Source organism: Myotis yumanensis, unplaced genomic scaffold, assembly GCF_028538775.1.
Source record: "Myotis yumanensis isolate MYYU_CA2020_CCGP unplaced genomic scaffold, mMyoYum1.0.hap1 SCAF_3, whole genome shotgun sequence".
NCBI lineage: Eukaryota > Metazoa > Chordata > Mammalia > Chiroptera > Vespertilionidae > Myotis > Myotis yumanensis.
In genome coordinates, this window is record NW_027223754.1 from 112,146,477 (window position 1) to 112,172,261 (window position 25,785).

At 38.1% G+C, this 25,785-nt stretch overlaps 1 protein-coding gene across 1 annotated transcript in view; it reads right to left on the reverse strand.

Annotated features, from left to right (window-relative positions):
- Window positions 1-280: 280 nt before the first annotated feature.
- Window positions 281-25,785, reverse strand: part of RXFP2 (relaxin family peptide receptor 2) — a 51,033-nt gene continuing 25,528 nt past the window's right edge. Inside the window, exons 7-19 of the mRNA XM_070408744.1 lie at window positions 23,142-23,213; window positions 22,483-22,554; window positions 20,862-20,933; window positions 19,682-19,753; window positions 17,963-18,034; window positions 16,470-16,541; window positions 12,666-12,737; window positions 12,487-12,558; window positions 10,715-10,786; window positions 7,149-7,378; window positions 6,137-6,547; window positions 2,776-2,994; window positions 281-540 (exon numbers count right to left, since the gene is read on the reverse strand). Coding sequence (XP_070264845.1) covers window positions 281-540; window positions 2,776-2,994; window positions 6,137-6,547; window positions 7,149-7,378; window positions 10,715-10,786; window positions 12,487-12,558; window positions 12,666-12,737; window positions 16,470-16,541; window positions 17,963-18,034; window positions 19,682-19,753; window positions 20,862-20,933; window positions 22,483-22,554; window positions 23,142-23,213 — 1,768 coding nt within the window. The remainder of the gene's footprint in view (window positions 541-2,775; window positions 2,995-6,136; window positions 6,548-7,148; window positions 7,379-10,714; window positions 10,787-12,486; window positions 12,559-12,665; window positions 12,738-16,469; window positions 16,542-17,962; window positions 18,035-19,681; window positions 19,754-20,861; window positions 20,934-22,482; window positions 22,555-23,141; window positions 23,214-25,785) is intronic.

Here is a 25,785-nt window from a genome sequence, read left to right on the forward strand (position 1 = left end):
TATCGACTAGGTGGAGACCAATTGATATCAGTCTTCTGTATATGGATTCATTTCTCACTTCAAGAATGTAAGGGTGAGTGGAAACCTTAGGTACAATTCTTACCACAGCTGGTAAATAATATGGCTGCCATTGGACCACAGCACCAGAAGTCATTCTGCTGTGTTCTCCATGCAGGAAGGTTTGCTGTTGGTAAAGATGAAAAGCATTGCAGAGTCATCTTCCAAATGCAGCACTTTTTAATAGGTAGTCCATTGAAAGTTCAGTGATCCCCAACCATTACTAGGACATTGGTTTTGTTATACTGTCCCCAAAAGTTATTTTGTTCAAAACCCCAAGTTTAAGGGAAGAGGAGTCATCTGTCCATACAATGGATGTAGATAAACTTTTTGTTTTAGTTTGGAAAATTGATTTTCTCCGATGCCTGTGTAGCAGCTGTTTCAACTTGTCCTTGAAGAAGCTGGTTGTGAGTGTGTAAAGGATTGGGTTCAAGGCGCTGTTCACTGGCAGGAAAAAAATGACTACCCAGGAAGTGATTGTGCCTGGATAAGGAAACAAAGTGTGAAAAACAGAAGTTTTTCATAGTGTGTTCATAAAATTTTGTAGTCCATGCTACTTTTGAGCAGGCTACCTCATTCACATAAGTTTTCTCTCACTATACTGAAAATCTCTTTATTGGAAGGTGTAGGAGCCATAAATTGGAGGATCTAACATGTAAAAATACTTCATAAACTATAAGTTCATATATAACATATTTTTCTTTCTTTTATTGTCTTTCTTTATAGAAAAATAAGAAAGTGAGAATAATTCTTAATCAATGTTCGGGAAACTTCTGGCCCAAGGTCAGATTGGACTTTGGTCTTAACTTCAGTCCTGGAGGCCTTATTGCCCCATATTCCAGCTATCCTTTTCTGAAGGGAGTCTGACAATTTGAAGAACAAAAACCAGTACATATCCAAACTTAACAAATTCCTTTTATGTGAAGCCTTACAAATGCTAGTAGACTATACTAGGGAAAGATGCCACAAAAAGTTATTTGTGAGGAGAAACTGGGAACTAGCTGAGAATTTTTAGTTGAACAAGCATTAGTTAAAAATAGTATATTTTAATATAGTGGAAATATTGTGGTAAGATAAGTAAGACATGGTCCTTACTCATGGATATATTAAAAATAATGCTGATATGAGACACTTAATCTGAGGCTAATAAATTAATTGCAAACAAAATTGAATGAATAGTTCAGCAATGGAGTTGGATGCCAGTGGGTTAAGAGAGGTCTGAAATGGTACAATGGAAGAGAAAGTATTGGCTTAAACCTTGGAGGATAAAAAGGGTGATTCGTAGGCTATCGTCTTACAGAGGGAAAGTATAATCCAGGTGGAGGGAACAGCTTCAACAAAAGCAAGACATAAAAGTTCAGAAAAAATGTCCAATAATTTTAATGGGCCTGGGTCACAGAATATAGGAAGGTGGGGCAAGAGGAAGAAAAGTCTTCATGCTAATCCCAGCATTGGGATTTTATTCCATGAGCAATGGAGGCCAAAGGACATTTCAGTCCTATTGAATTTGAAATGTTAGGACATAACAATTGAAATATTTGGGAAGTTGTACACTGAGACTCTTCATCAAAGTCCACAACTGTCACCAGTAAATAGTTAACTCTGCTTTCTGCATACAACTGACTCCCGAGTAATTTCACATATTCTTATGACTTTTGCTCTTGTCACCCAGCAAAGGTTCCCAAGTAGTTAGTCTTGATCTTCACTTCTACATGTTCTGTGGCTAGAGTCTTGCTGGGAGTCTAAACTATTGGTTGAGGGGATTCTGTGGATGCCATGTGTCGTCTTTTGCACTTGACAAGGTCTCTCAGGACTTTGTGCACAACCCAGAAGGACATAAGTTTTTATTTGTATAGTCATCACTCTTTTACAAGGGCTTCTGACATGTCAACCCTACGTTTGGCACTGGTGTGCCAAGATGATTAAGATACAATCCCTGCCCTGGATAAACCCCCTATGTAGATTTGCAAAAGGCTGAAACAATGAGTTGAATATGATCCCAAAGCTGTTTCAGAAAGTCGAGCTAAAGCCCTGGGTGACCCCTAGTTGGGTATGATTTCTAGGTCCCAGAACAAGCTTCAGATACAATGAGGAGGTTATTTTCTCTAGTTGAGTAGGAGAGTGAGCGGGAAACCTGGTCTCTGGGATGAGGCACATTCCATAGAACACCTAATGCTCCAGGGAGCCCAGTGTGATGACTGTTTGGCCAAGACCATGACATAGACTCGTGGTTTTTAATTGGATGTGTGCCTCAGAATCACAGAGGCCCTTCTCCAAGACACCCATGTAGAGGCCTTAGCCCCTGTGGACAAAATTCAGAAGCCCAGGGAAGAACCTGGGCATAGATATTTTGACTTTTTATGTGTACTCTTGGTTAAGAACCATTATCCCATTCAGGTAGAAGCAAGACACTAAGACTGTTTTTCTCTCTCCTGTTTTTTTTTTTTTTTTTTTTTTTATTATTATTCTTGTTTAGATTGCACCACTGCCCAGTTTCTTTCTTTTTTTAATTTTTAATTTTTTTTTTTTTTTACCATTGCCCACTTTCTCTTGTATAATACTGAGTATAAAGCACTGAGGGAAATAATGACTGTTTGTATTAAAGTTGTAGGTATTTAAAGAGAATTTATGGAGAATTGTAAAGCACTGTATTCTGACCTCATCAAACAAAGGGAATAAGAAGGCAAAGTGTAATTGGGAATAAGAAAAGGGACTGACCTGGTATTTCCACTCGGAAGAGGGAAAGAATTTTAATTACAAACACAGGAATCCAGCAGATGGCATCAGAGAACACGATAAAAAAGAAACGGTTTGCAACAGCCACCTCTCTTCCAATGTGACTCCTCACTTCCGAAGTCTGCAAGGCCGTTTTATGAATGGAATAGAACATAATACCATAGGAAAAGACAATGATGAGAAAAGCCAGCAAGTTCACACCTGTTGGGAAAAGCACAGCTCTTAACATCTCAGGAGTGCAGGCCAGCAATGAAATGCTGTGTTACTGAGATGTCCGACACGGTGCCTCTTTCCCTGAACCTATAAGAAGCACTCTTTTGTATCAGCTTAATGGTACTCAGCTGAAACCCTGAATTCAAGGTTATAAGCTGGAATAAATGAAAAGAATCAAGTTTGCCAGTTCAGAAAGAGATTTCAAATACATAAACCGTTTATGAAGAATTGTAGATTTCTGAAATTCAGATTTGGGTATCATGAGGTCAATTTTAGTTTTGTAAAGCAGAAAAGAGCTATTTTTGTTTCTAGTTCTCTGAAAATTCAAAGCCTTAAGGGATTACTGTAATCATACATACATCTCAAAAAATTATGACTCCATTCCTTTATCTTATAAATATAAACAAGATAACCTTGAAATATCAAGAAGATAATAGCCTCAGAAACATTATTCCTCATGGTTTTTTTTTTTTTTTTTTTGGCATAACTAAAAATAATACATGGAACAAAAATATCATTTTTGTTACTTTTTCTTCAGATTGTTTATAGTCATTTAAACTAAAATTCAAAACATTGTAGATTTGTTTTAGGAAAAAAGGAATAAGAAAAAATTAAAAATTTAACTATGTGAATTAATCTTTTAGAGTTCAATATGTTCAGAGGATTATCATGTAAGTCACTTTGTTATGTTCTTGCTATAGGAGGTCACGGTTCGATTCCTGGTCAGGGCTCGATCTCCAGTGTGGGTATGCAGGAGGCAGCCAATCAATGATTCTCTCTCATTATTGATGTTTCTTTCTCTCCCTCTCCCTTCCTCTCTGAAATAAAAACATATATTTTTAAAAAGGAAAAAATTTTAATTAAAAAATATCCTAGGAGGATCACCTTATACCTTATGGTAAACATAGAATTTACACATAATATCAAAGCTGTTAAAAATGTTCATCTGACTTAGATTGTATATAAGACTGGTGAAGTCTAGGGGAAAGTACTATATGCTCAAACTGTTCTGTTGGTTTTATTCAAAACTTTTCATTTTTTATGGAATCTCATTATGAAACCATACATACAGGATAATTTTTAACGATTGATTTATTTTAAGCCTCTTGCCAGAAAGTTGGAAAAAAAAAACTGTTAAAGAAGATCCTCCCAATGGGAGGGAGGGGTCATCTGTAATACTTTCAACAATAAAGATAAATTAAAAAAAGAAAAGATGATCCTCCAGTACAAATTCTGAAAACAGACTTACAGAAAGGATCAAACTATATGTTCTGAAGGCACCAAAAGAATGTGAGATATTAACAGCAGGAGAAACTGGGTGACGATATAGGGAAACTGTGCTATCTTTGCAACTCTTTTTCTCTAAATGTAATTATTCTAAAATGTAAAATTAATTTAAAAAATTGTATGTTCTTATATTCTTTAGGCAGAAAAGTGGTTTAGGATGAGAGAGAGAGAGAGAGAGAGAGAGAGAACTATCTTTTTATCAATATCACAGGTACTAACATCCTTTTAGCTGACCCACACCTTAACTATAAAATCTGAACGTTTTTCACTCTTCATCTGGGCCTATTTCCTGGCTTTAGGCCTCTGAGGCCTCTGTCTTTTCCTGAACACAATCTCTGCCTTCACTTAGCTAATGCCTCCTCCTCCTGTGGGCCCCAGTTTGGATTCATTTCCACTGGGAATCCTCCCCTGGTACCCAGATCTGGGGCTCCTAGAACATGCTGTATTCCTCCTTCATACATTTGTCAGCCTGTGACGTAGGATGTGTTTACTTGTCTTCATTCTCCTTTCTGGCTGTAGGCCTGTGAGGACCAATCTGTTGTATCTTCAGTACCCAAAATTGCTTCATAAATTCATGTCGGATCAATGAATGTAACATAATGTAATGCAAGGTAACATAACATACTGTGTGTGTGTGTGTGTGTGTGTGTGTGTGTGTGTGTGTGTGTGGCTCTCTATGAAGTGCACCTATGCTAGAAACATCTTACAATATCCTATAGCCATGAAAAATAGCTATAAAACAAGGTAGTATGTGAGGAGTATTATTAAAATGGTGCAAATAAGGTGTTTTATTTTTCAGAGGAAGAAGACAAGGAATAGATGGAGAAGACCTGGGAACAGTGGCTAGGGCCACTTTGTGATGGGCTTTAAGTGCTAATTTAAACTTGACCTTGGTAGTAGCAAGGTTTCATTGAAAATCTCTGAGCAGAGGCACACACAGTTCTTTCAGTCCTCAGGGAGGGAGAACAGTGGTATTTGCCACATGAATAGGAGAGAAGGGCCCAGAGGACAAAAGACTAGGCAGGGCTAACGTAATTCAGGGTTCAGGTGATAAGGTTTTTAAAGGAAGGTGGTAGCAGTGGATTGAGAGACTGGAAGAAAAGAAAGCAGAGGCATATTTTGATGAAAAATATTTGTGAAAATGAGAGGACAATAGAGCTTATTGACCAACTGGATGGGAGAAAAAGATGAGAAGAGGAATGGAAATTATAATACTCCCCTAAAGAGAGGACTTGGGAATGACTTTAATTTTAAGCAATTGAGATATCTATTAAATGATAAAAAGGTTTTTAACCTCAAAGGACCAAGCTTCTCTTTCATTTGTAACAGAGAATATATGGTCTTCTTTTCTTTTTTTTAAAAAAAGGGGTTGGGGGGTGGGGGAAGACCGAGAAAACTGAAAAAGGACGAGTTTTATGAAGTATCCTTATGTTGTTAACTTTTGAGCAGCATTTCCCAAAGGTAACGAACCTTTCTGCAATTTCCACTCAGATAACCTCCTGTAAGTGAGTTATTATTATTTAACTCACATATAAACTGTAAAACAAAATGAATTCAAGCAATGTGGTTGGGTGAGAGGACAACTAAGTGACCTAGAATTCCTCCAGCTCAAAGTTCTGGCAGATAATAAAAAAGCCATCTAGAGATCCTGACAGTATGGATTTTCATGCTAAATCTCTATAATAAAAAAATTAATTAAAATTTCTGTAAATATACAGTAAGAGCTTTATTTTAAAAATAAAGGGACTTACTTTCTGAAATGAGTAAATATGCTGAACTTTGCTGAACTTTGTGGTATTTCTAACAAGATTATATTTGTCAAAAAATGAGAAATATAATTTACCTAGGAAAATTCCAAGAGAATACCCTTTGCTTCCAATATCTTCAGTTTGGTCATCATAAAGTGGGAAACATACACCATTTTTTCCATAAAAGTTTCCAAAATAATCATCATTCCAAAATGGAATCACAGCTATTAAAAATCCCACAATCCAGATGCCAATGAGGATGAGTGAAGTGTGCCGCTTTCCAGGGTGAATGTTACTGAAGGGAAAGACAATGGCCAGGAACTTCTCCAAAGTCAAATATGTCAGCAACAGGACAGAGACTTCAGTGGACAGCATGGCCAGGACACCCATGAGGCGGCACTGCAAACTCTCCATCCACAGCAATGCATACTTCTGGTACTGCCCACGGTATTTTAGGTCAGAAAAGCCAATGAAGAACAAATAAACACCCATCAGGCAGTCTGCACCTGTTAAGGAATGGGTAAGGGTACATTGGTAGTTCCCAGCATTTTTGTTTTCATTTTCTAATTAGGTCTACTTCTTTCATCCTCTATTAAATGAACTAATATAAATACCTACAACAATACCTATAAGCCTGGACTTCAAAAGGTATATTATTTTTAAGTACCATGCTATGTCTTAGTTTTATAATTTTTTAAAAAGGTGGCAGGGAAATTGGAGAGGCTAGTTTTTAAATAGTAAACAAATATTACTTACATAGTTAATAAAAAGAATAATTTTCTGGGCTTGAGTAGAATGGGTGTTATTGTAATTGAGGGTTAAACAAAATTTAGTTTTATAACTCACAACCTGTCCTCCAGAATTCATCCCTTGATTCTTCAGCTCTCTGTTGCCCTATTTCCAAGACATAACTCCCAAGAATGGGTACTAGTTTCCTGAAAACTCATATAAGAACAGAGCAGCCAAAGATAATAGCACCATCATACTTTTAAAAAATTGCCCGACAGGTATAATTTAAACTAAATGCCATTGGTTGAAGGCCAGTATATATCTAGTTTACAGTTCACAGAAGATATCCTAGATCTATGTGAGAGAAAACATACTTACAACAAAGGATTTTGATGGACATAGCGTGAGTCGTGTTTTCAGCTTTAATGAAAGACCTCATGCCAATGACAAAAAGATTTCCAAAGCAGGTTATGAAAGCTATAACCCAGACACATATTCTGAGGATATTGTTAGCCAAGAGGTCCTCAAATGAAGAAATGCCGTCAGTCAAGGGCATACATATTCGGACATGGGGAGCATAGGAGCAGTATCGAAAGTTTTTGAAATAACTAAAGTCAAAGGAAAAAACAGAGTCACTTTACAGCAATGACACAGAAACCACAGCTGCAGTCCCATCAGGTATGCAACTTCACTAGATCTGTTTGTTTTTGTTTAATAGAGATCATGTAATTTAAGAGTTCTTCATGGAATAGATGTTACTCTGGGCAGGGTGCTTCTTTTAAAAATGAACCTACTAAGGCAGTATGGAGGTTCCTCAAAAAATTGGAAATGGAACTCCCATTTGACCCTGTGATCCCACTACTAGGAATATATCCCAAGAAACCAGAAACACCTATCAGAAAGGATATATGCACCCAGATGTTCATAGCAGCACAATTCACCATAGCTAAGATCTGGAAACAGCCTAAGTGCCCATCAGTAGATGAATGGATTAGAAAACTGTGGTACATCTACACGATGGAATACTATGCTGCTGTTAAAAAGAAGGAACTCCTACCATTTGCAACATCATGGATGGAACTGGAGAGCATTATGCTAAGTGAAACAAGCCAGTCAATGAAGGAAAAATACCACATGATCTCACTCATTCATGGATAACAAAGACCATTACAAACTTTTGAACAATAATAGATACAGAGGCAGAGCTGCCTCAAACTGATTGTCAAACTGCAGTGGGAAGGCCAGAGAGAGTTGGGGGGCAGGAGGGAGGGGAGTAAGAGATCAACCGAAGGACTTGTATGCATGCATATAAGCATAACTAATGGACATAAGACACTGGGGGGTAAGGGAGGGTAGTGGTTTGTCAAGGGCGGGGGGGGGGGGGGAAAGGATACTTATGTAATACCCTTTGTAATACTTTAAGAGGAAAATAAAAAAAAAAAAAAAAAAAAAAAAAAAAAAAAATGAACCTACAAAAATAGAAATTCCGTGGCTTGTCTGAGGTGAGTCAGGGGAGGACATGAGAATGTGAAGTCTCCATCACATTGGATTATTATCTAGGGTGTTATAAAAAGTAGGTTGTCAAGTTGATCTTGAGCAAAAATTCAGGGGCTTGGGTTTGGGATGCAAAGGACCTACAGTAGCTCATAAAAACATTCCTGTCTTGTACTTAGTTTTAAGTATACTCCTGCAAACTAGCCTTCTTATCCTTGGCAGGAAGGGAGGGTCTCTGAGACCAGGAAAACTCATTCTCACTGGAGCTAGGAGGAAAAGCAGCTGCCTGAAACACAGATTTCTTCCTACGGGTTAGAAAAACTTAATTTCTAGAGGAAAACAGGTTTGTTTGTGATCAATCTATTTATGATCCATGTGTGTGGTCAAGCATTTGAATTGGGGAGGTTATCTGGCTTATTGCCATTTCCCAAACCTGTGTGTCCAGGATTTTTGCCCATAAAACTCATTCTATTTTTGTGTTTTTACCACCTCTTTTAGTTCATCTCTTTTCTTCCAAATCTTTTTATTTCCCTCCCCATCCAGTTGGTAGACCAGCAAGTTAAACAAAGCTTGACTTTGCCACAGCTTCAAGGCCTCCCATGATGGAACCCCTGGTTACCCAGGTCCTCCTTACCTCCTTGGCTTCCTGTCTCACTCCACCCAGGCACACTGGCCTTCTTCTAATCCTCAGACAAGCCAGCTCACCCCCTTCTCAGTATGATGCTTTTTCTTTTCCCTCTGCCTGGAAGATTCTTCCCTCTTCCCTCAGATGTCAGGGCTGCTCCCTCCCTTCATTAAGGTCCACAAGACTATCACATTCTTTGACTTCTCTGTGGACTATCGATGTCCTCTATCCCTTCATCTTGTTGTACTTGTCTTCATAGCATTTATTAACTTCTAGAGGCCCACTGCATGAAATTCGTGCAAGGGGCTCAGCCCTCGCAGCCCTGGCTTCATCTGGAAGGAGGTTCGGCTGTCTGGTCTAATTAGTATATTATGCTTTTATTATTATATATTTGTTTGTTTACATGTTTATGTTCTGGTTCTGAAAGCTCCATGGAAGCTCCAGGGGCAGACACTGGTTTCTCCTGGTCATCCTGCGTGCTCAGATCTAGAACAGCACCTGGCACATGGGAAGTACTCAGCAAACACTTCTTAGATGAGCTAATGTATGATGCATAATTTAGTGCTGGGATGTTAGGTAGAAAAATCGGAGGCAATACCTGCCCTGAGCAGCTTACAGTCTAGCTTCCCCATATCATCTACCCAGTTAAAGGAACCTGATATATAACTGTTGTTTTCCCCTTCTTCCTGGAATCCCTGGCATGCATTGAACCCTTGGTTCTTTAGGAATTATGTCCACTGTCTTCAGATAGAGCCAGCTAGAGTATCTCGGTAGTTCAGCCTCTCTTCCCACTGTGACTTTGGCATTGAATGACAAGTGGAAGGGATGGGGTTAGGGGGTGAAGGTGTTTCAATAAGTGTGGACAAGGAAGATGAAAGAACTAGGCCATTTAGTAGGGACCTAAGTTAACACATTTTCTGTTAGTTGTTGGGTCCTCTTGACCTCAACCTAAGGTTCTCTATCAAGTTCTAAAATGATTGAATTTCTCTATTCTAAGACCTCACATTCTGCCTGCAACAAGGAAGAGAGCCTCCTTAAATATCTACTGGTGCCACAGAAAGAGAAATTGTGAAAATCATGCAAATATGCATCAAACAATCGTCCTTTAGTAATTACACCTATAGCACGGACACAAACAAAATGTTTTCCCAAAAGAGCACCTTCACACCAACCATTTCAGCCACTTGCTGCACCCAACTTGTAAGCTTACTTCGAATTCTCCCTATTGTTGTGAATAACAATGGTTAATTTTTGAAATCATGAACACAGAGATTACACAGTTGATAAAGAAATAATCATGTCATAAACACATATATTAACACAACGTACACAGTGCACTTTAGTCAAATATATTCAAGTGAGTTATCAAAAACTACTATAAAGATTAATTACCTCCATTTTGAAGTGCACTTAGTAACAGTAACAACACCTGGAATTTATATAAGCACCTTTCTTCCTAAGGGCTCAAATCTTAGAGCAGCCGACTGCTCACTCATGAGAGGTGAATTAATGTTCCCAGGTCTCCTGAGTACCAGTGAGCCATTGACTTCATCTCGTGTAATGTGTGGCACTCTGGTACCCTGATCTCTTATTGGGCCTCAATTGGATAAACAGCATGTTTCCAGAGAGAAGTGTCATTCATGTCGGCACATCATAATATTGAATTCTATTTGAACAGGGACCAAAGGTGACAAAATTAAAAAGTTCTCAATAAAAAGACTTTTCTTGCACCAAAACACATTGCAGTGACACACGAGACAGTTTGCACTAGAACATCTGTGACATTCCACCATGCGGTCTTCTCCGTTCTTTCATACATACATACATGTGAGAAAGATTCCTCATGGGCTGAAACATGCGTGTGTTTATATTTGGAATCTCTATCCTTTCCAGGTCTCTGGAAAACAGGCACACAGGTTTCATGTTTTTAGGATTTCACTTTTTAGTAATTGCATTCTTTGTCCTTCCTTAATATCACCTTTCAAAAGCCTATGTTACCAATTCAAAGTAGGATGAGCATTTCACAGTGAGCTATCTTAGAAAATTGCCATTTCTCCTTATGCCTCCTGTACACAGTTTACTTTGTCACTTCCTATGCAAAATTACATTCTAATACAACACTGTCATTTATTTCTTTGGTTGAAAAACGGCAGTGGTGATTTGCACCATTATGAAATGGGCTCGGTTGTTTGATTTTAGAAACCATGCATGTGAGTTAGAGGGTTTCCACAGGAACTGCTATGTCCAACCAGAGGACATCACTAAGTGCATTTGTGAGAATCTAAATTTAAATACAGTCATTTTTTTTCTGGCCTATGTGTATTTATGAGGGAAACCAGGGAAGCCATAAGAGGAACTCCAACTCAGGACAATTGTTCCCTATGACAACCATGGGAAGCATAATCCTTTAATTCCTCCAGCCCCAGAAGATGTCTTCAGGGGGCGACAATGATAACCCTTCTTCTCCTCATTTATCCAGATGCTTCTTCAAATATGGGTTCTTTGAAGACCTTTTTGTGATGGCATGAGTTAAGGGAGGGTGCCTGTTCTCAGGAACAATCGCTGGAGAGAGGACAATCTAAAATGAGAGAAGGCTTTCACTTTTAAAATTTATTGTGAAAGGTGTTTGATTCTTATTCCATTTCTTTTTGATTAATCTGAGTAAGGATTTCTCAACATGGCCCTGAGTTTTCCGTTGCACATTGAGTCCTTCACAATGGAACTATCTTGCCCTTTGGTTGTCAGAAACAAGGCTTAGAAGAGTAACAGTGCTACTGAGTCCTCTCAGGGCCTCTCCTGCAGGAAACACTCGAGTCCTTTAAAAGGACTTTCCCCTCTTTCTCTTGCTCTCTAGATTTCTCCTGGACTTATCATAGTTTTAGCTTTGCATGGATTGTGTGATTATTTGAATAGTAACCTATAGTTTCTAAATGAGCAGAAGCCACTATATCCTGAGCTCCTAAGACAGCAAGTGCTATAAATAAGTTGGTGGCCAATAAATGTGAAATAAATATGTAAATAAATTGTTATAATAAAATTAATAAGATAATAAAGAAAAGAAAAGTTTGGAGTAAATAGTTACAACTTGACTTTTCAGAAAGGCATAGTGTAGTAACTTGATATTTTGCCTTTTAGAATTCAGTATGTGTTATGGTAAGTATTGGTCTTTGGAACTGTATGAAGAAAGGCTTTAGGCTGAGATTGGGTAACACGGTATACGCTCTGTGTAAAAACATAGGATAACTGGCAGAGTTCTTGACACTACTTGCAGCTTAATATGTTTGAAAATTTAAAACACTAAACAAAATTAATTGTCTGAATGTTCATCTTTGCTGCATAATTTTTCCCTGCACTGATTAAAAAGTAAAAAGTATGCTCTGTAGACTGATGGAATGTTGATTGCTGTAGGAAAGGGGATAGGGAAGCAGCAGCAAGCCTTCCAAAATTTGTTCTTCACCAAAGGTTTAATAACAAAACAATTGCAAATTTAATTCTCTATGAAAACTGTAGGATGAGATTTCCCATAGGAATTAGATATGTTTCAAAGTGAAGTACATCCACTAAAATACAATCAGCGCACTGTCATATTTCACTTACAGAGACTGAAGTTGTTCAAGACTTTCGAACTGGTTCTTGTGGAGATACAAGAGAGGGTTGGACGACAGGTTCCTTTTGTTCCATTAGAGGGAAGAAGGAAGGAAGCATCAGGATGTTATTATTTTGGTAGCTTAAGATGTTGCCATCTAAATCTGATGGCGGTGGCAAGAAGAACTTACAGTTTTTGTAGAAGCTTCAGGTCTTTAAAAATGTGGGTTGGTAGCTCCGTTATCATATTGCTAGACAGGTCCCTATTGGTGACAGTGAAAATCCAAAGCAATTACATTGGAAATAAATGACATGATTATTACTTCTCACAAGTTTCATCATCCCACTTGACATAATAGAGCATATGATTCAATTTTTTTAACCAACCTGATAACTTGCTATACAACCAGCCTGTGTGAGTCAGCCAAATTAGTATGTTTTCCATCACTTGCAGACATGTGACATTTTGCTCAACCAGTTCCTATTTGGAATTTCCTCTCAGCCCTTTTCCAACACATTCCCAACCTGGCTTCAATATCTACTTTGATTAATTTCCTCTGTTTTAGTACGAAGAGTACACTTTGACAATTCACTGTTTTGTAATCCTATTTGGTTCATATAGGTGATATTATGTTTATTCAACTATAAGCTTTCTGAGGTTAAGACCCATGCCTTCTATTTATTTTATATTCCAACTAAGATAGATTACTGTGTACACTATATTTGTCCAGATAATCTTGAATGGGTAAGTTCACACATTTTTCATCTCTTTTATATGGTACTATTTTTTTTTAAATAAGAAATTGAGAATTTAGAACTAAATATAATAAGACAGTCTGATTCAGAAAGAATCAGAGGGAAGTTTTTCTGAAGAATGAGGAAGAGATTTGTTAGGATCAGAAGAAATAGGGAATTTTTAAGAGTCCAAAATATCCTTTTGAGCCAGAGAAGATGTTAAAGCAAAACATGTGAAATTGCCTAAGAATCAAACAAAAGATCTTATCTATTTTTGATGTTTTGGAACTGCTGGTCAATGTGTGGGAGCTACAAATAACTAAGACTTAGCTCTTTCTCTAAAGAAGCTTATAATTAGAACAAACAGTTCTATTATGAAACAAGGAATGAATGAAACAAGTGCTATTACAGAAGTATAGATAAGAAACAAAGGAAGAAGTCCTCGAACTTGGCCTGTGAAATTAAGAAGTGTCTGAACAAAGCTGGATGATTTTCTTAAGTGGAACAAAAGGAGGGCAGCTTTTCAGTGGAGGGTTAAATTAAGCAGGATCACAGACACAGATGCTCAGAAGTCAACTCATCAGGAGTCAGCAAGTGGTCCAATGTGTTGGAGGATAGAAAGTACGGGATGGAGAGGATGGGGTTCTGCAGAAGCGCATACAGACAAAATGGAAGGGCCATGAATACTTTCTGAGGCAGTATTTGCCAGAGTAGAGTCCAGGCATCAGAATCAAGGAGGATGCTCATAAAAAGAGCACATTCCTAGTGCCTGTCTGTAACTATCACATTGGAAGTTCCAGGGGTGGAGGGAGGAGGATGCCATGCATTTAAAGCCAGAGCTGTGATTTTTTTTTGAACATTAACATTTGAGAACTGTGTCAAGGACTTTGTTAAACAGCATGCAACAAGGAGGGAGGATATTAAGCACGACAGTGACATATATGCTATGGGTTGTGAAATGATATAAGTCTGTCAGAATCATGAAAGATAGACTGAGAAACCAGAGTCAGAGGAGGGAACCTGGCAGGAGACTTTGACCCTGGACCAGCTGAAGAGGGTTCAAGGAAAGACACTGGCAGGGCTTATCTTCTGTAAGGACACGAAGTGTAAGAGAGTTAGATGGAAAGGGAGCAGTCTTTGAGCCTGGCTGCCAGGCAGGTGCTAATGCCACTAAGATGATAAGTCTAGGGCAGTGGCCAGCAAACTCATTAGTCAACAGAGCCAAATATCAACAGTACTTCTTCAAAATAGACTCGCCCAGGCCGAAAACCAACTTCTGCGCATGGGCCACGAAGTTTCAATCGCACTGTATGCGCGCCCACACGTGGTATTTTGTGGAAGAGCCTCACTCAAGGGGCCAAAGAGCCGCATGTGGCTCGTGAGCCGCAGTTTGTCTACCACGGGTAGGGGAAGGAACTGGCAGTGGGGTAAGAGTGGTTTTGATTGCTCTTGAGAGATTGTGATGATATTCAAGTGTAGAGGTCCTGCCAGTTGGGAATTCTGACCTGGCTTTAGATGGAGGAGCATACTTGGGTCTTGGCACAGAAGAAAGCCACAGGGGTGCAAGGGTAAGGGACCCCGACAACCGAGTAAGGTGACGATGATCTTGTACACCTAGAACATGTCCTGCAAAGTGCTACACTGAAAAAGAAAGGGCAGTCTTTTGGGGGAGAAAGGACTTCAGTGGCCTCACATAAGTTTGCTATTCCTCTCCAGAAGGGGTTGGTGTTGTGAAGGCACAGTAAAATGACCTAACATTTTTGTAAACTCAAGAAATATAAATGCCTTGTTCAAGTTAATTCTCTTAACTTCTAAATTTCCTTTATCTTACTGATGTTATGTGGATTGAAACATTATTATTGGCAGTCTTAAAGAAGCAAGCAGGTGTCTCTTAATTAGGCTCTTTTATTTGGAGCAGGAGTGGCCCTAAGTATAGGATAAGAGGAAGATTAGGAAATTTTTTTAAAATATGGACTTCTTCCCACTGTTTTCTGAAGTTTGTATATAAAACCCACACCTATTTGCCCTGAGCTGCTCCTCCTCTCCAACCCATAACCCAAATCCATATCCATCCCCCAAGATCTGATCAGGAAAACCCATTTGAGAAATGAGCAAGCTCTTCTGAGTGAGCTGCCCTTAATTTTTTTGCCATAAAATGATGATATTTTTAATTCTAAAGCAGTGCCTTGTACACACTGAGCACTTAATAAATATTTATGGATTTGGCTTATGATACTCATGAATTAAATTGAAGTATCTTAAGTATCTTAATTGTTCATGAATTATTTTTCAAATTACTTGATTTTTTTTTAGAAAGAGAGAGAGATACATTGATGTAAAAGAGAAACATTGATCAGTTGCCTCCCATACTCGCTCCAACTGGGGATTGAACCCACAATCCAGATATGCTCCCTGGCTGGGAATTGAACCCGCCACCTTTCAGTGTGTGGGACTACGCTCCAACCAACTGGCCATGGCTTTCAAATTACTCTGACTGAGTTATTTCCCCCAGTCTTTTCTGAATGTCAAAATAAGGTATAAAGAATGGGGAAGAGGTTAATTAAGAAATTAATTTTCATTTTTAGACCTCACATCAGAGGGAGGAGCTTTCTCCCTTAATTGCCACTATTTGTAATATTACATAATTTTAACTTCCAATGAAACACAGCTATGTGGGTGACAATGAATTAATAACAAGACAGATGCTTTTTCAAAGGCTTAGATCTACAAAACATGTGTTTGAACAGAAAAAGGTCCATGAGCTCTCTGAATTGCTTTCAATGAGCCTAAGTCTCATTCCCGACACCAGTGTTTGCTTCATCTGCTCTAGAAGTCATAATTTCTCAAGAAATAAAAGCATCTTTGTTCTTTTCTTTATAATTAGTTAATAGTATTTCAGTTAGTCCATTATTCATTCAGCAAGCATTTATTGAGAATTAACTACACTTTAGTCATTAGAGATAATAAGCACTGGGTTTAAGGAGCTATGAAAATTCATTTATTCCCAAGCACACATATACATGAAATTACTCAGAGAAAACAGGCAGGGAAATTAAAGTAGGTTAAATCCATATTAAGCTCATGCCTAATTTTAATTTGCTTTTGACTTTAGGATAATGTTGGTTTTCTTAATGGATTTTGAATCTCCAGTAGTCTACAGGATTTTGATTGCTACTAGTGGAAAAGCAGTCTCACTAGTCAATTAAATGTATCATCTTGGAAGAAGCAATCATATTTTCCTAGTAGACAATGCTACTTACAGTTCTCCTAAATTTTTTAATGAAGAAAATGTCTTCTCTGGAACAAAATCAATTTGATTTCTAGGCAGAAACCTGTAAGACATGGTGAGAGTCAGCACTGTTGGTTTGTGTCTGCTGCAGTAACCAGTTCTCCTTGGGACAGGTCATTGATCTGGTGAAATTCCCCAAGCCTCCTTTGAAGTCTCAAAGTGAGGTAGGTTCTGGTGTGGAAATAAGGCTGGAGTTTCTCACTGAGGATGTCCACATGTCCTCTCTAGGAAATGCTGTCATAAGTAGTTTGAGGTGCTGAGTGTGGTCTATAAAGCTGCATTTTGTTTGGATTCTCATCATTTTAGAAAGTGTTTCTCAAATACACACAAGTAATGTTAGATTTGGACCTGTTAATAATTCTCCAGAAGGCTTTGAGAGAACTCTTGTGTAAGGCACGTTCCTTAGGAGAAAGCCAGAAAGAGCAAAGCTTAACAAACCTCATAGTAGTTTCTGGGGCCACAAACAAATTTTACATTTGGTGGGAGCACATTGGTTTTACTTTGTGTGTAAATGGAATCCTCTAGGAGAAATGGCAGAAAGTGGGGGTCAGCCGCCACCTGTCTTACAGAGGTGCTGAATGAGAGATAATGAGTATGAAAGTGATTCAAAAGCTGAGTGAAGCTATACAATAGAAGTCATTGATGTATTTTGTTTAGTTTTCCAGTAGTCACTCTCATCATCCATGAGAAAAGTGATAAATTCTTTGTATTCCCTGAGTGGGATCATCTTTTTTCTCATTAAACATGCTTCTCTGCAATCTGATTGATAAATGTGCAACTTGGCAATAGCCTTATCTCTTAATTTGTTAGAGAATAGTGGTTAGGCTACTACAAATGGATACACTCCAATTTTTCCAATCACCCATCAAACCAACCAACCAATATTACTAATTGTTTACTCTATATGGAAAACTATCATTAAAAAATGCATATGATTTTAAGTTTTCCAGTGCAAATGTGTCAATTAATTAGCCCATCTGCCTTCCAGCCCCCATAAAAAACATTGTCGGCAATCAGAATCACCAATCAGAATCTTTGGCTATCAGAGCACATTAGATGTTTTTCTCTTTAGAATTAAATTTTTTTTTTTTTGAGAGAGAGAGAGAGATATCATGTGATAAATGTAATTGGCAGTAACAATTACTGGATAACTAGCCACTTTTCTATACATTATCTCATTTCTGAGAACATAGGTTTAGGTATGAGTTCAGCTGAGAGGATGCACAGAAATAGTGACTGTCCTCAAAAACAAGAAGAGCAGCTGAAGACCTACATGGTGGCCACTAAAGGTAAGGCTTGGACCCCTTTCAAAATAAATCAAGCTACATGGGCATTTTATAATACAACAGTTTCAGACTAAGGCTGTAAATGAGACACTACTGTAAAATTTCTTGTCAATATTTCCTTTTTATTTTCAAATATATTGGGTAGCCCCTCATTTACCAAAGTTCATTGCATACTTACAGAACAGTGAGTGCATCGCACGACAGAAAGGTGGAATTTGTAAGATACTTTATTCCATTGCCTTCCAAATCCCTAAAAGTCATGGAGGAAATATATTTTTAATATTTTTGTACAAATTGTATGTCTAGAGGCACTTTTGGTTGATACAACTGTTCTGATATTTATTTTTACCTCGTTTCAATTTTTATGCTTCCCTCCTAATTACTGCAGTTAGTATAATTCATATTATGCTTCTTTTTTCCTTTCAATTGATGTTAGAACTTAATAAAATTGAGGGAAAGGGCAGTCCAACATTTAGTGAGTATTTGTCTATGTTGGATACCATGCTGTTAATGATCCTAATATTACCCCCATAACAGCAGTAGCTGCCATTTATTGGATTTTTATGCTGTCAGGTACTGTTTTGAATACATACGTTGATAATATCACCCCCATGTCATATATGAGGAATCTGAGTTTCTCAGAAATTCACTTTTCTTCTGGTTAAACAGCTAGAAAGTGGTAGAACTGCCCTTCTAATCCATATCTGTCTGACTGTAAAGCCTTGACATTTAACCATGGTGTAATAGATAGTTACATCTTATATTCCGCCAATATTGTCTTTATTTTGCTGAAGGAGAAACTCAGACCTAAGTTATCTTCCAAATCCTAAATGCCAGAGTCAGGATATATATCCTGATTTGCAGGATGGAAAATGGCCATTTTTTCTACTATGCCTCAGTGAGCTCTTTATGCCATAAAAGCCTTTTGATAACAGGCATATAAGTAAATACACAGTAATTATACACAAGGCCACCTACTAGTATTGTCACAAGTAATTCTGAGGCCAGTTAAGAGAGAATCAATAATTTAGGTACTAAATTTTATCATTTTGTGGGCTTTAAGTCCCCTGATTTGATGTGAGAAGAGTTCTAGTGGACTTGCCCAGTGTAGGAAATGGCTACCTGTGACCACACTGCCTACCTCAAGGAACAATGAGGATAAATGTGATAAAGAATGGTGGGTAGTGGTGGTGAAGCCATGAAGGAATTTAAATGAATGATTAAACAAGTATTGATTTAAATCCAACAAAGAATTGAAATAGTTTAGCACTTTCATTTAACTGAGTTTTGTTGAGCTCCTATTATGTGCCAATCATTGTGCTAATCATAGGTGGGTTTCTGCCCTCATGAAATTTCTAAAAGGGTAGGGGACACACAGTAAATCAGTGGTTCTAGTACTGTGAAGTAGGTGTGCAGGGTAGAAACTGGGTGGCATAGTGGAAATCTGTTCTTGGCATAAAGGAAACACAGAGGCAGCCACTGAAATTGGTAAGTGTGTCAAGGATGGCTTCCTGGAGGTGATGTTTAAGGGAACTTTTGAAGGGAATTAGAGTTAACCAAAAGAATAAAGGGGCAAGACTTTTCAAGTCAATTATGTGTGCTGAAGGAAGTGACTGTTGGTGCATGTGTAAAGAAGGCATGAAAGCGGAGGGGCAGGTAAAGAGAGCAGATAGGTGAAGGAGGGAAATGATGGTTTCCAAGTGCTCAAGGAGGAGGTATGAACTTGAACCTCACCCACTGGAATTCTCAAAAGATTTTTAAACCAGAAAGTAACAGGATCAGATTTTAGTTTTGGGAAGAAGAACATAGATGAATTTTTATGTAACTATGAATTAACTTCAAGGCTAGCTTCCTCAAACTGTGCAAATAACAAACTAACGCCTACATGCATACTCACATCCAGTTAAGTTGAGGCATTTGGGCACACATCTGCTTGGGAAGGGCTTCTAAGTAGTTATTAACCATAGACCTTTACACAAAAAAGATGTTAATTAATGTTGTACACTTGAAACTAGTAACCAATATTGGATTGTATACTAACTATACTTAAATTAAAAAAAAAAACTTTTTAAGAGAAGCAATGATATGCCACTATAAGAGCAGTATTTTTATTATTCTTATAATATGGAAACTTGTATGCTAAAATTGATTTATTAGGATGAAGACTATCAACATAACTTCCTCTTCAAAATGCTATCTAGATATGTGAGTGGCATGGAAAAGGAACCTGATGTCAAAGAAGCTATGTGTGCATCAGTATGACATATAACCTGAGAATAAATGTTATACAATTTAATTTTATGAGATGAAATAAAATATTAAATAAAATATATATTAGGTGATAATTTTTCTTGTAAACTCCAAATTTGCAATCATTTCCAGCACTGCTCATCCAAAGTTTCTTCTTAAGGGAAACATTCATCATTTACAATATTAAAGAGCTACACTGGAACTGGCATTAAATCTAAGAAGTGATGTATGGGATATTTAGTCAAAGAAAACAACTCATGAGCACGTTAAGCTGCACAATTAATTTGTGATATTGTGCCTCCCCCCTGACAAACGGAGAAATAATGATGTTATCTGATTAACTGCAAAGGGACATAATAGACCCCTGCTGATAGATCATTATAGTCTATTAATAAACAGTGACAACCTAAGTATGAGAGTGACTCTGTTGGTAGGGCAAATATTTTGGCATTTCAGTGACTCTTGATGGGCAAGGGCACATCTTCCTCTGTTAAAAATGTAGTTGGGACTAATCTAGGAGATTCCACCCAATTTATATGTAGTTAGGAGATAACAATGAACATTATCTTTGATCAACCACTGAAAATGTAAACATGCCTTAGGACTAAAAGAAAGGAAAGGAGATAAAAAAAATCACTGGTAGGCTTAAAATATACATGAACCCTGGCCAGAAAGTAGCAACAGTAATTATGACTGCAAATACAGGAGAGATTTTGACTAATAAAGAACATAGTGGGCTTGATTTTTCTAAAGTTCTTTTTGTAAGCTGGTGTTAGATGTCATTGCAATGTACAGAGAGATGTATTGAAAGGGAGGTGAATACTTACAGAAAAAACAAGGAATTTAATCCAGCAAATAGCTGCTGTGAAATTCTGGTTATTGGATTGTCATCTAGAATTCTGACAAAACAGATCACAAACATTTCCAATGTCAGAGATATTTTTGAAGTAAAACCAGGAAAAATTAAAGGCCTGTGACAATCCTGCCTCTGTCCAACACCTGCTGTCCCCCTTCCTGTTCCTTCACACTAGGCTTACTCATCTCCAAGAGAGCCTTCCCTTCACCCTGTGGTAAGGCAGCTCTTTCCTCCCAAAGCCCAGCCCAGCATTGAGCAAGTCCATACTGATGGACTTTCAGACCCAAGTTTTACCCTTCACCTCTGGACACGTGGGTCGCACACAAGCTACTTTCATTTACTCAATGGCTGAACTTGGAATCCCTAAATGCTTTGACCCACTAATTGACTAAATAAAGAATGGATTGAAAAAAATGTTTAGGAAATCACAAATGGTTCCATAGTCTCACAGTATTTAAATGATGTATTTAACGGTGTTGATACAAATAAATTCATTAGGAACTTAGAGGATGAAAGAGTGAAAATATTTACATGTGCAAATTACTGTTTTTAAGTCTATATGGTATTTCTTAGGAAAAAAAATAGACTAAGGGGAAATATGCCTTCTTTTCTTGTGTTGCTTTTGAAGCCAAATACCATTTCCTCTTATTGCCAGAAGTTCTTGAGGATCTAGAGAAGGGAGTCACATTGAGCAGCTACTATATGCCAGGCACAATGCATATGGCACTTTACATGTGTCATGCAAGTCAGTCCTCATAACATCGCTCTTAAAAAGAAATTATGATTTCAGTTAACAGATGAGGAAAAGAGGCCTAGGAAGATTAAGAACGTTACCTGCAATATTAAGCCTGGGACCACAGTTTATACAGGGTCTGGGTAAAATTGAGGCCCTGATATTTTCAATTAGGCTAGGGTGAACTATGGAAAATGGGCAAGCAGACACAGAGTGCCCTCTAATCGTCCTTTGTTCATTTCCCTGATGAAAACACAGACATCTGAGGTGAGACCCCTTGGGGTGAGGTTGATGGCTCAGCCTTGAAAGTGGTGACACACCAAAAGCCACTATACACTCAGTGTTCTGGAAACCCAAAAAATTCTTAACTTGCTTACTTTCTAGATCAGTGGTTATCCACGGAGGACAATTTCTCTCCCAAGGGACCTTTGGGAGTGTCTGGACACATTTTTGGTTGTCACACTCAGGTGGCTAGTACTACTGGCATCTAATGAGGTAGAAGTAGAGGCCACAGAGGCTGCTAAACATCCCAAAATGCACAAGGACATTACCTCCTCCCCCAATCAAAGAATTATCTGGTACCATGTGCCAATAGAGCTGAGGTGAGAAATGAGGCCCTAGGTAAACACTGGGTGGACAGAAGCCTCAGCAAGCCCAGTTCTGGGCTCAGAGGCCAACCTGCTAGGGCATGGCACCAGTTATTTTCACACAGCTACCACTCAAATTGCTTCGGTCAAGTGCTCCAGATTATGTGACAACTAGAAAAATAAGTATAGTAAACAAGATACACAAATAGATGGAAACTGTGAACACTGGTAAATATCATTAAAATTGGGCCAGGAAAAGCTAGAATACTTACAGCCAAGTTAGCTGATGCAGGTCCTTGAACACACCAGGTCTGAGGGCTGTAATGCAGTTGTGGTTGAGATATCTACAAATAGCATGAGTGAGCGAATTAGGTAAATTCATGACCCCATTTTAGTCACGTGAATTAGAATATGAGCCATTGATGATGACCATGAAGCATGGGCATCTGTTTCTAAAAGCATTTTACTAAGGGGGAGGGGGAAAGCAACGGACAGCAGGAGACACAGATAGCCACAAGCCTAGTGTGTGCAACACCACAGTCAGGACCAGGAAAGTGGCCCAAAATAGCATGTCGGGATATTACGTTTCAGAATAAGAGTAGAACAAATATGGGGGTTATGATTTTTGCTTTTGTCCTTTTTGGTAACATCCCTAGTAGACTAGCACTTTAAGAAAGTGTATGGGTAAGTTAGCATGGATTAGAAAAAGTAAGAAGCCAAAATATTGTGGAAATGACCCAAATTTGAGTAGACAAGGTTAAGGAGAGCCTCTAAATCTTTCTTTCAATGTAGTAACTAATCTAAGCCCTTTGTAATAATGTAATCTTCCCATTTCTCTACAACTAAGTCACATCTTTCAAAAATACCATTCTACCCTTTTAATCATTACTTAAAATTATACTCATAACATAATTATAAAGAGATTACTTACAATATTTGCAGATTATGTAATCCAAAAAATGCTTTCCAGGATATGTGTCTAATGCAATTATGCTGAAGAAATCTGGTGGGAATAAGATAGAAGAGTCACATGATCATAGTTTGTGTGCTTCATCAGGTTGTTGAATGTGTGATCCACTTTCTTTCCCTAAAGACATTTGTGAACTTGGCTTATGAAATCTCAAGTCCAACTCCCATATGGGGATGTGAAGACATTTCTAAGGACAGATGACTGAGAGCCCAGCTGATACCTGCTGACCCTGTAGAACCCATACAGTGAGACTGGGGCATCTCTGGGATGTACCACTGAACTCTGGTGTGACATTTAGAGGGAACTCGTTCTGTTTTTGCAAATGGGAACCACGGCAGTCTTTCTGGTCTGACCTGCAGGAGCGCTCACCATGAGAAACCAGCCAGTCTCTCACAGCCAAGTTCTACCGCAAACTCCTCGTTTCTGTTTGCTCTATTCCCACAAAATAAAAAATAAAAAATAAGAGGGCAAGTTTTATTCTTTTCTATATTGAGATGTAGAGTGAGAAGCACAAGGCAAGTTGGCAAAGTGCTTGAGGTCCAAAAAAACACCAGAGATTGAACTGGGGCTAGTTCACCAATTTCAACTTGCCAGTCATGATTTACTTTTTAAAAAGTTCTTTATTGTTTAAAGTATTACGCATAGTATTACATAAGCCTCCTTTTAACCCCACTGACCTCTCCCTGGCCACCCCTATCCCCCAGCACATGCCCTCAACCCCCTAGTATCTGTGTCCATTGGTTATGCTTATATGCATCCATACAAGTCCTTTGGTTGATCTCTTAACCCCACCCCCTGCCTTTCCTCTAAAGTTTGAAGGTATGTTCGATGCTTCTCTGTATCTATTTATAAATATATATATAGAGAGAGAGAGAGGAAGGAAGAGGGATAGAGAGTTAGAAACATCGATGAGAGAGAAACATCGATCAGCTGCCTCCTGCACACCCCCTACTGGGGACGTGCCTGCAACCAAGGTACGTGCCCTTGACCGGAATCAAACCTGACCCTTCAGTCCACAGGCGGACGTTCTATCCACTGAGCCAAACTGGTTAGGGCTGGATCTATTTTTGTTCATCAGTTTACGTTATTCTCTGACTGGCTTATTTCGCTTAGCATAATGCTCTCCATGTTCATCCATGCTGCTGTGAATGGTTAAAAGTTCTTTCATTTTTACAGCAGTGTAGTATTTTATTATGTAGATGTACCACAGGTTTTTAATCCATTCATCTGCTGTTGGGCACGTGTGCTGCTATGAACATATGAACATGTTCCCTTTCTGATTGGTGTTTCTGATTTCTTGGGATATATTCCTAGAAGTGGGATTACTGGTTCAAAAGGGAGTTCCATTTTTAATTTTTTGAGAAAATGCCATACTTTTTTCCACCAATCTGCATTCCCACCAGCAGTATACGAGGGTTCCTTTTTCTTTGCATTCTCTCCAGCACTTGTCATTTGTTGATTTGTTGATGATAGCCATTCTAACAGGTGTGAGATGGTACCTCATTGCCGTTTGATTTGCATCTTTCGGATGATTAGTGACTTTGAGCATGTTTTCATATGTCTCTCAGCTTTCTGTATGTCCACTTTCGAAAAGTATCTATTTAAGTTCTTTGCCCATTTTTTTGATTGAATTATTTACCTTCCTTCTGTTAAGATGTATGAGTTCCCTATAAATTTTAGAGTTTAAACCATTATTGGGAATAACATTGGCAAATATGTCCTCCCATGTAGTGGGCTTTCTTGTTTTGTTGATGGCATCTTTTGCTGTGCAGAAGCTTTTTTATTTTGATGTAGCCCCATTTGTTTATTTTCTCCTTAGTTTCCATTGTCCTTGGAGCTGTATTGGTAAAAATATTGCTACAACATATTTCTGATATTTTGCTGCCTATGGATTCTTCTAAAATATTTATGGTTTCCCATCTTATGTGTAAGTCCTTTATCCATTTTGAGTTTATATTTGTGTATGGTATAAGTTGGTGGTCTAGTTTCATATTTTTTGCATATATCTGTCCAATTTTCCCAACACCATTTATTGAAAAGACTCTCTTGACTCCACTGTATGTTCATGCCTCCTTTGTCAAATATTAATTGAGCATAATGGCTTGGGTTGATTTCTGGGTTCTCTGTTCTGTTCCATTGGTATATGTCTGTTCTTGTGCCAGTACTAGGCAGTTTTGAGAATAGCGGCTTTGTAATATAGCTTGATACCTGTAATGTGATCCCTCCAACTTTGTTCTTCTTTCTCAAGATTGCTGTGGTTATTTGGGATCTTTTTTTTTGTTCCATGTGAATTTTTGGAGACTTTGTTTTATATCTGTGAAATATGCCTTTGCTATTTTATTGGGGATTGAATTAAATCTATAGATTGCTTTAAGTAGTTTGGACATTTTAATGATGTTGATTCTACCAATCCATGAACATGGTATATTCTTCCATTTGTATATGTCTTCCTCTATCTCTTTTTGCAATTTCCTGTAGTTTTCTGAGTACAGGACTTTTACCTCCTTAGTTAAGTTTATATCTTAATTTTTTTGCTGCAATGGTAAGTGGGATTGTTTCTTTTTTGTTTGTTTGTTTGTTTGTTTCTCGTTCTGTGAGTTCATTA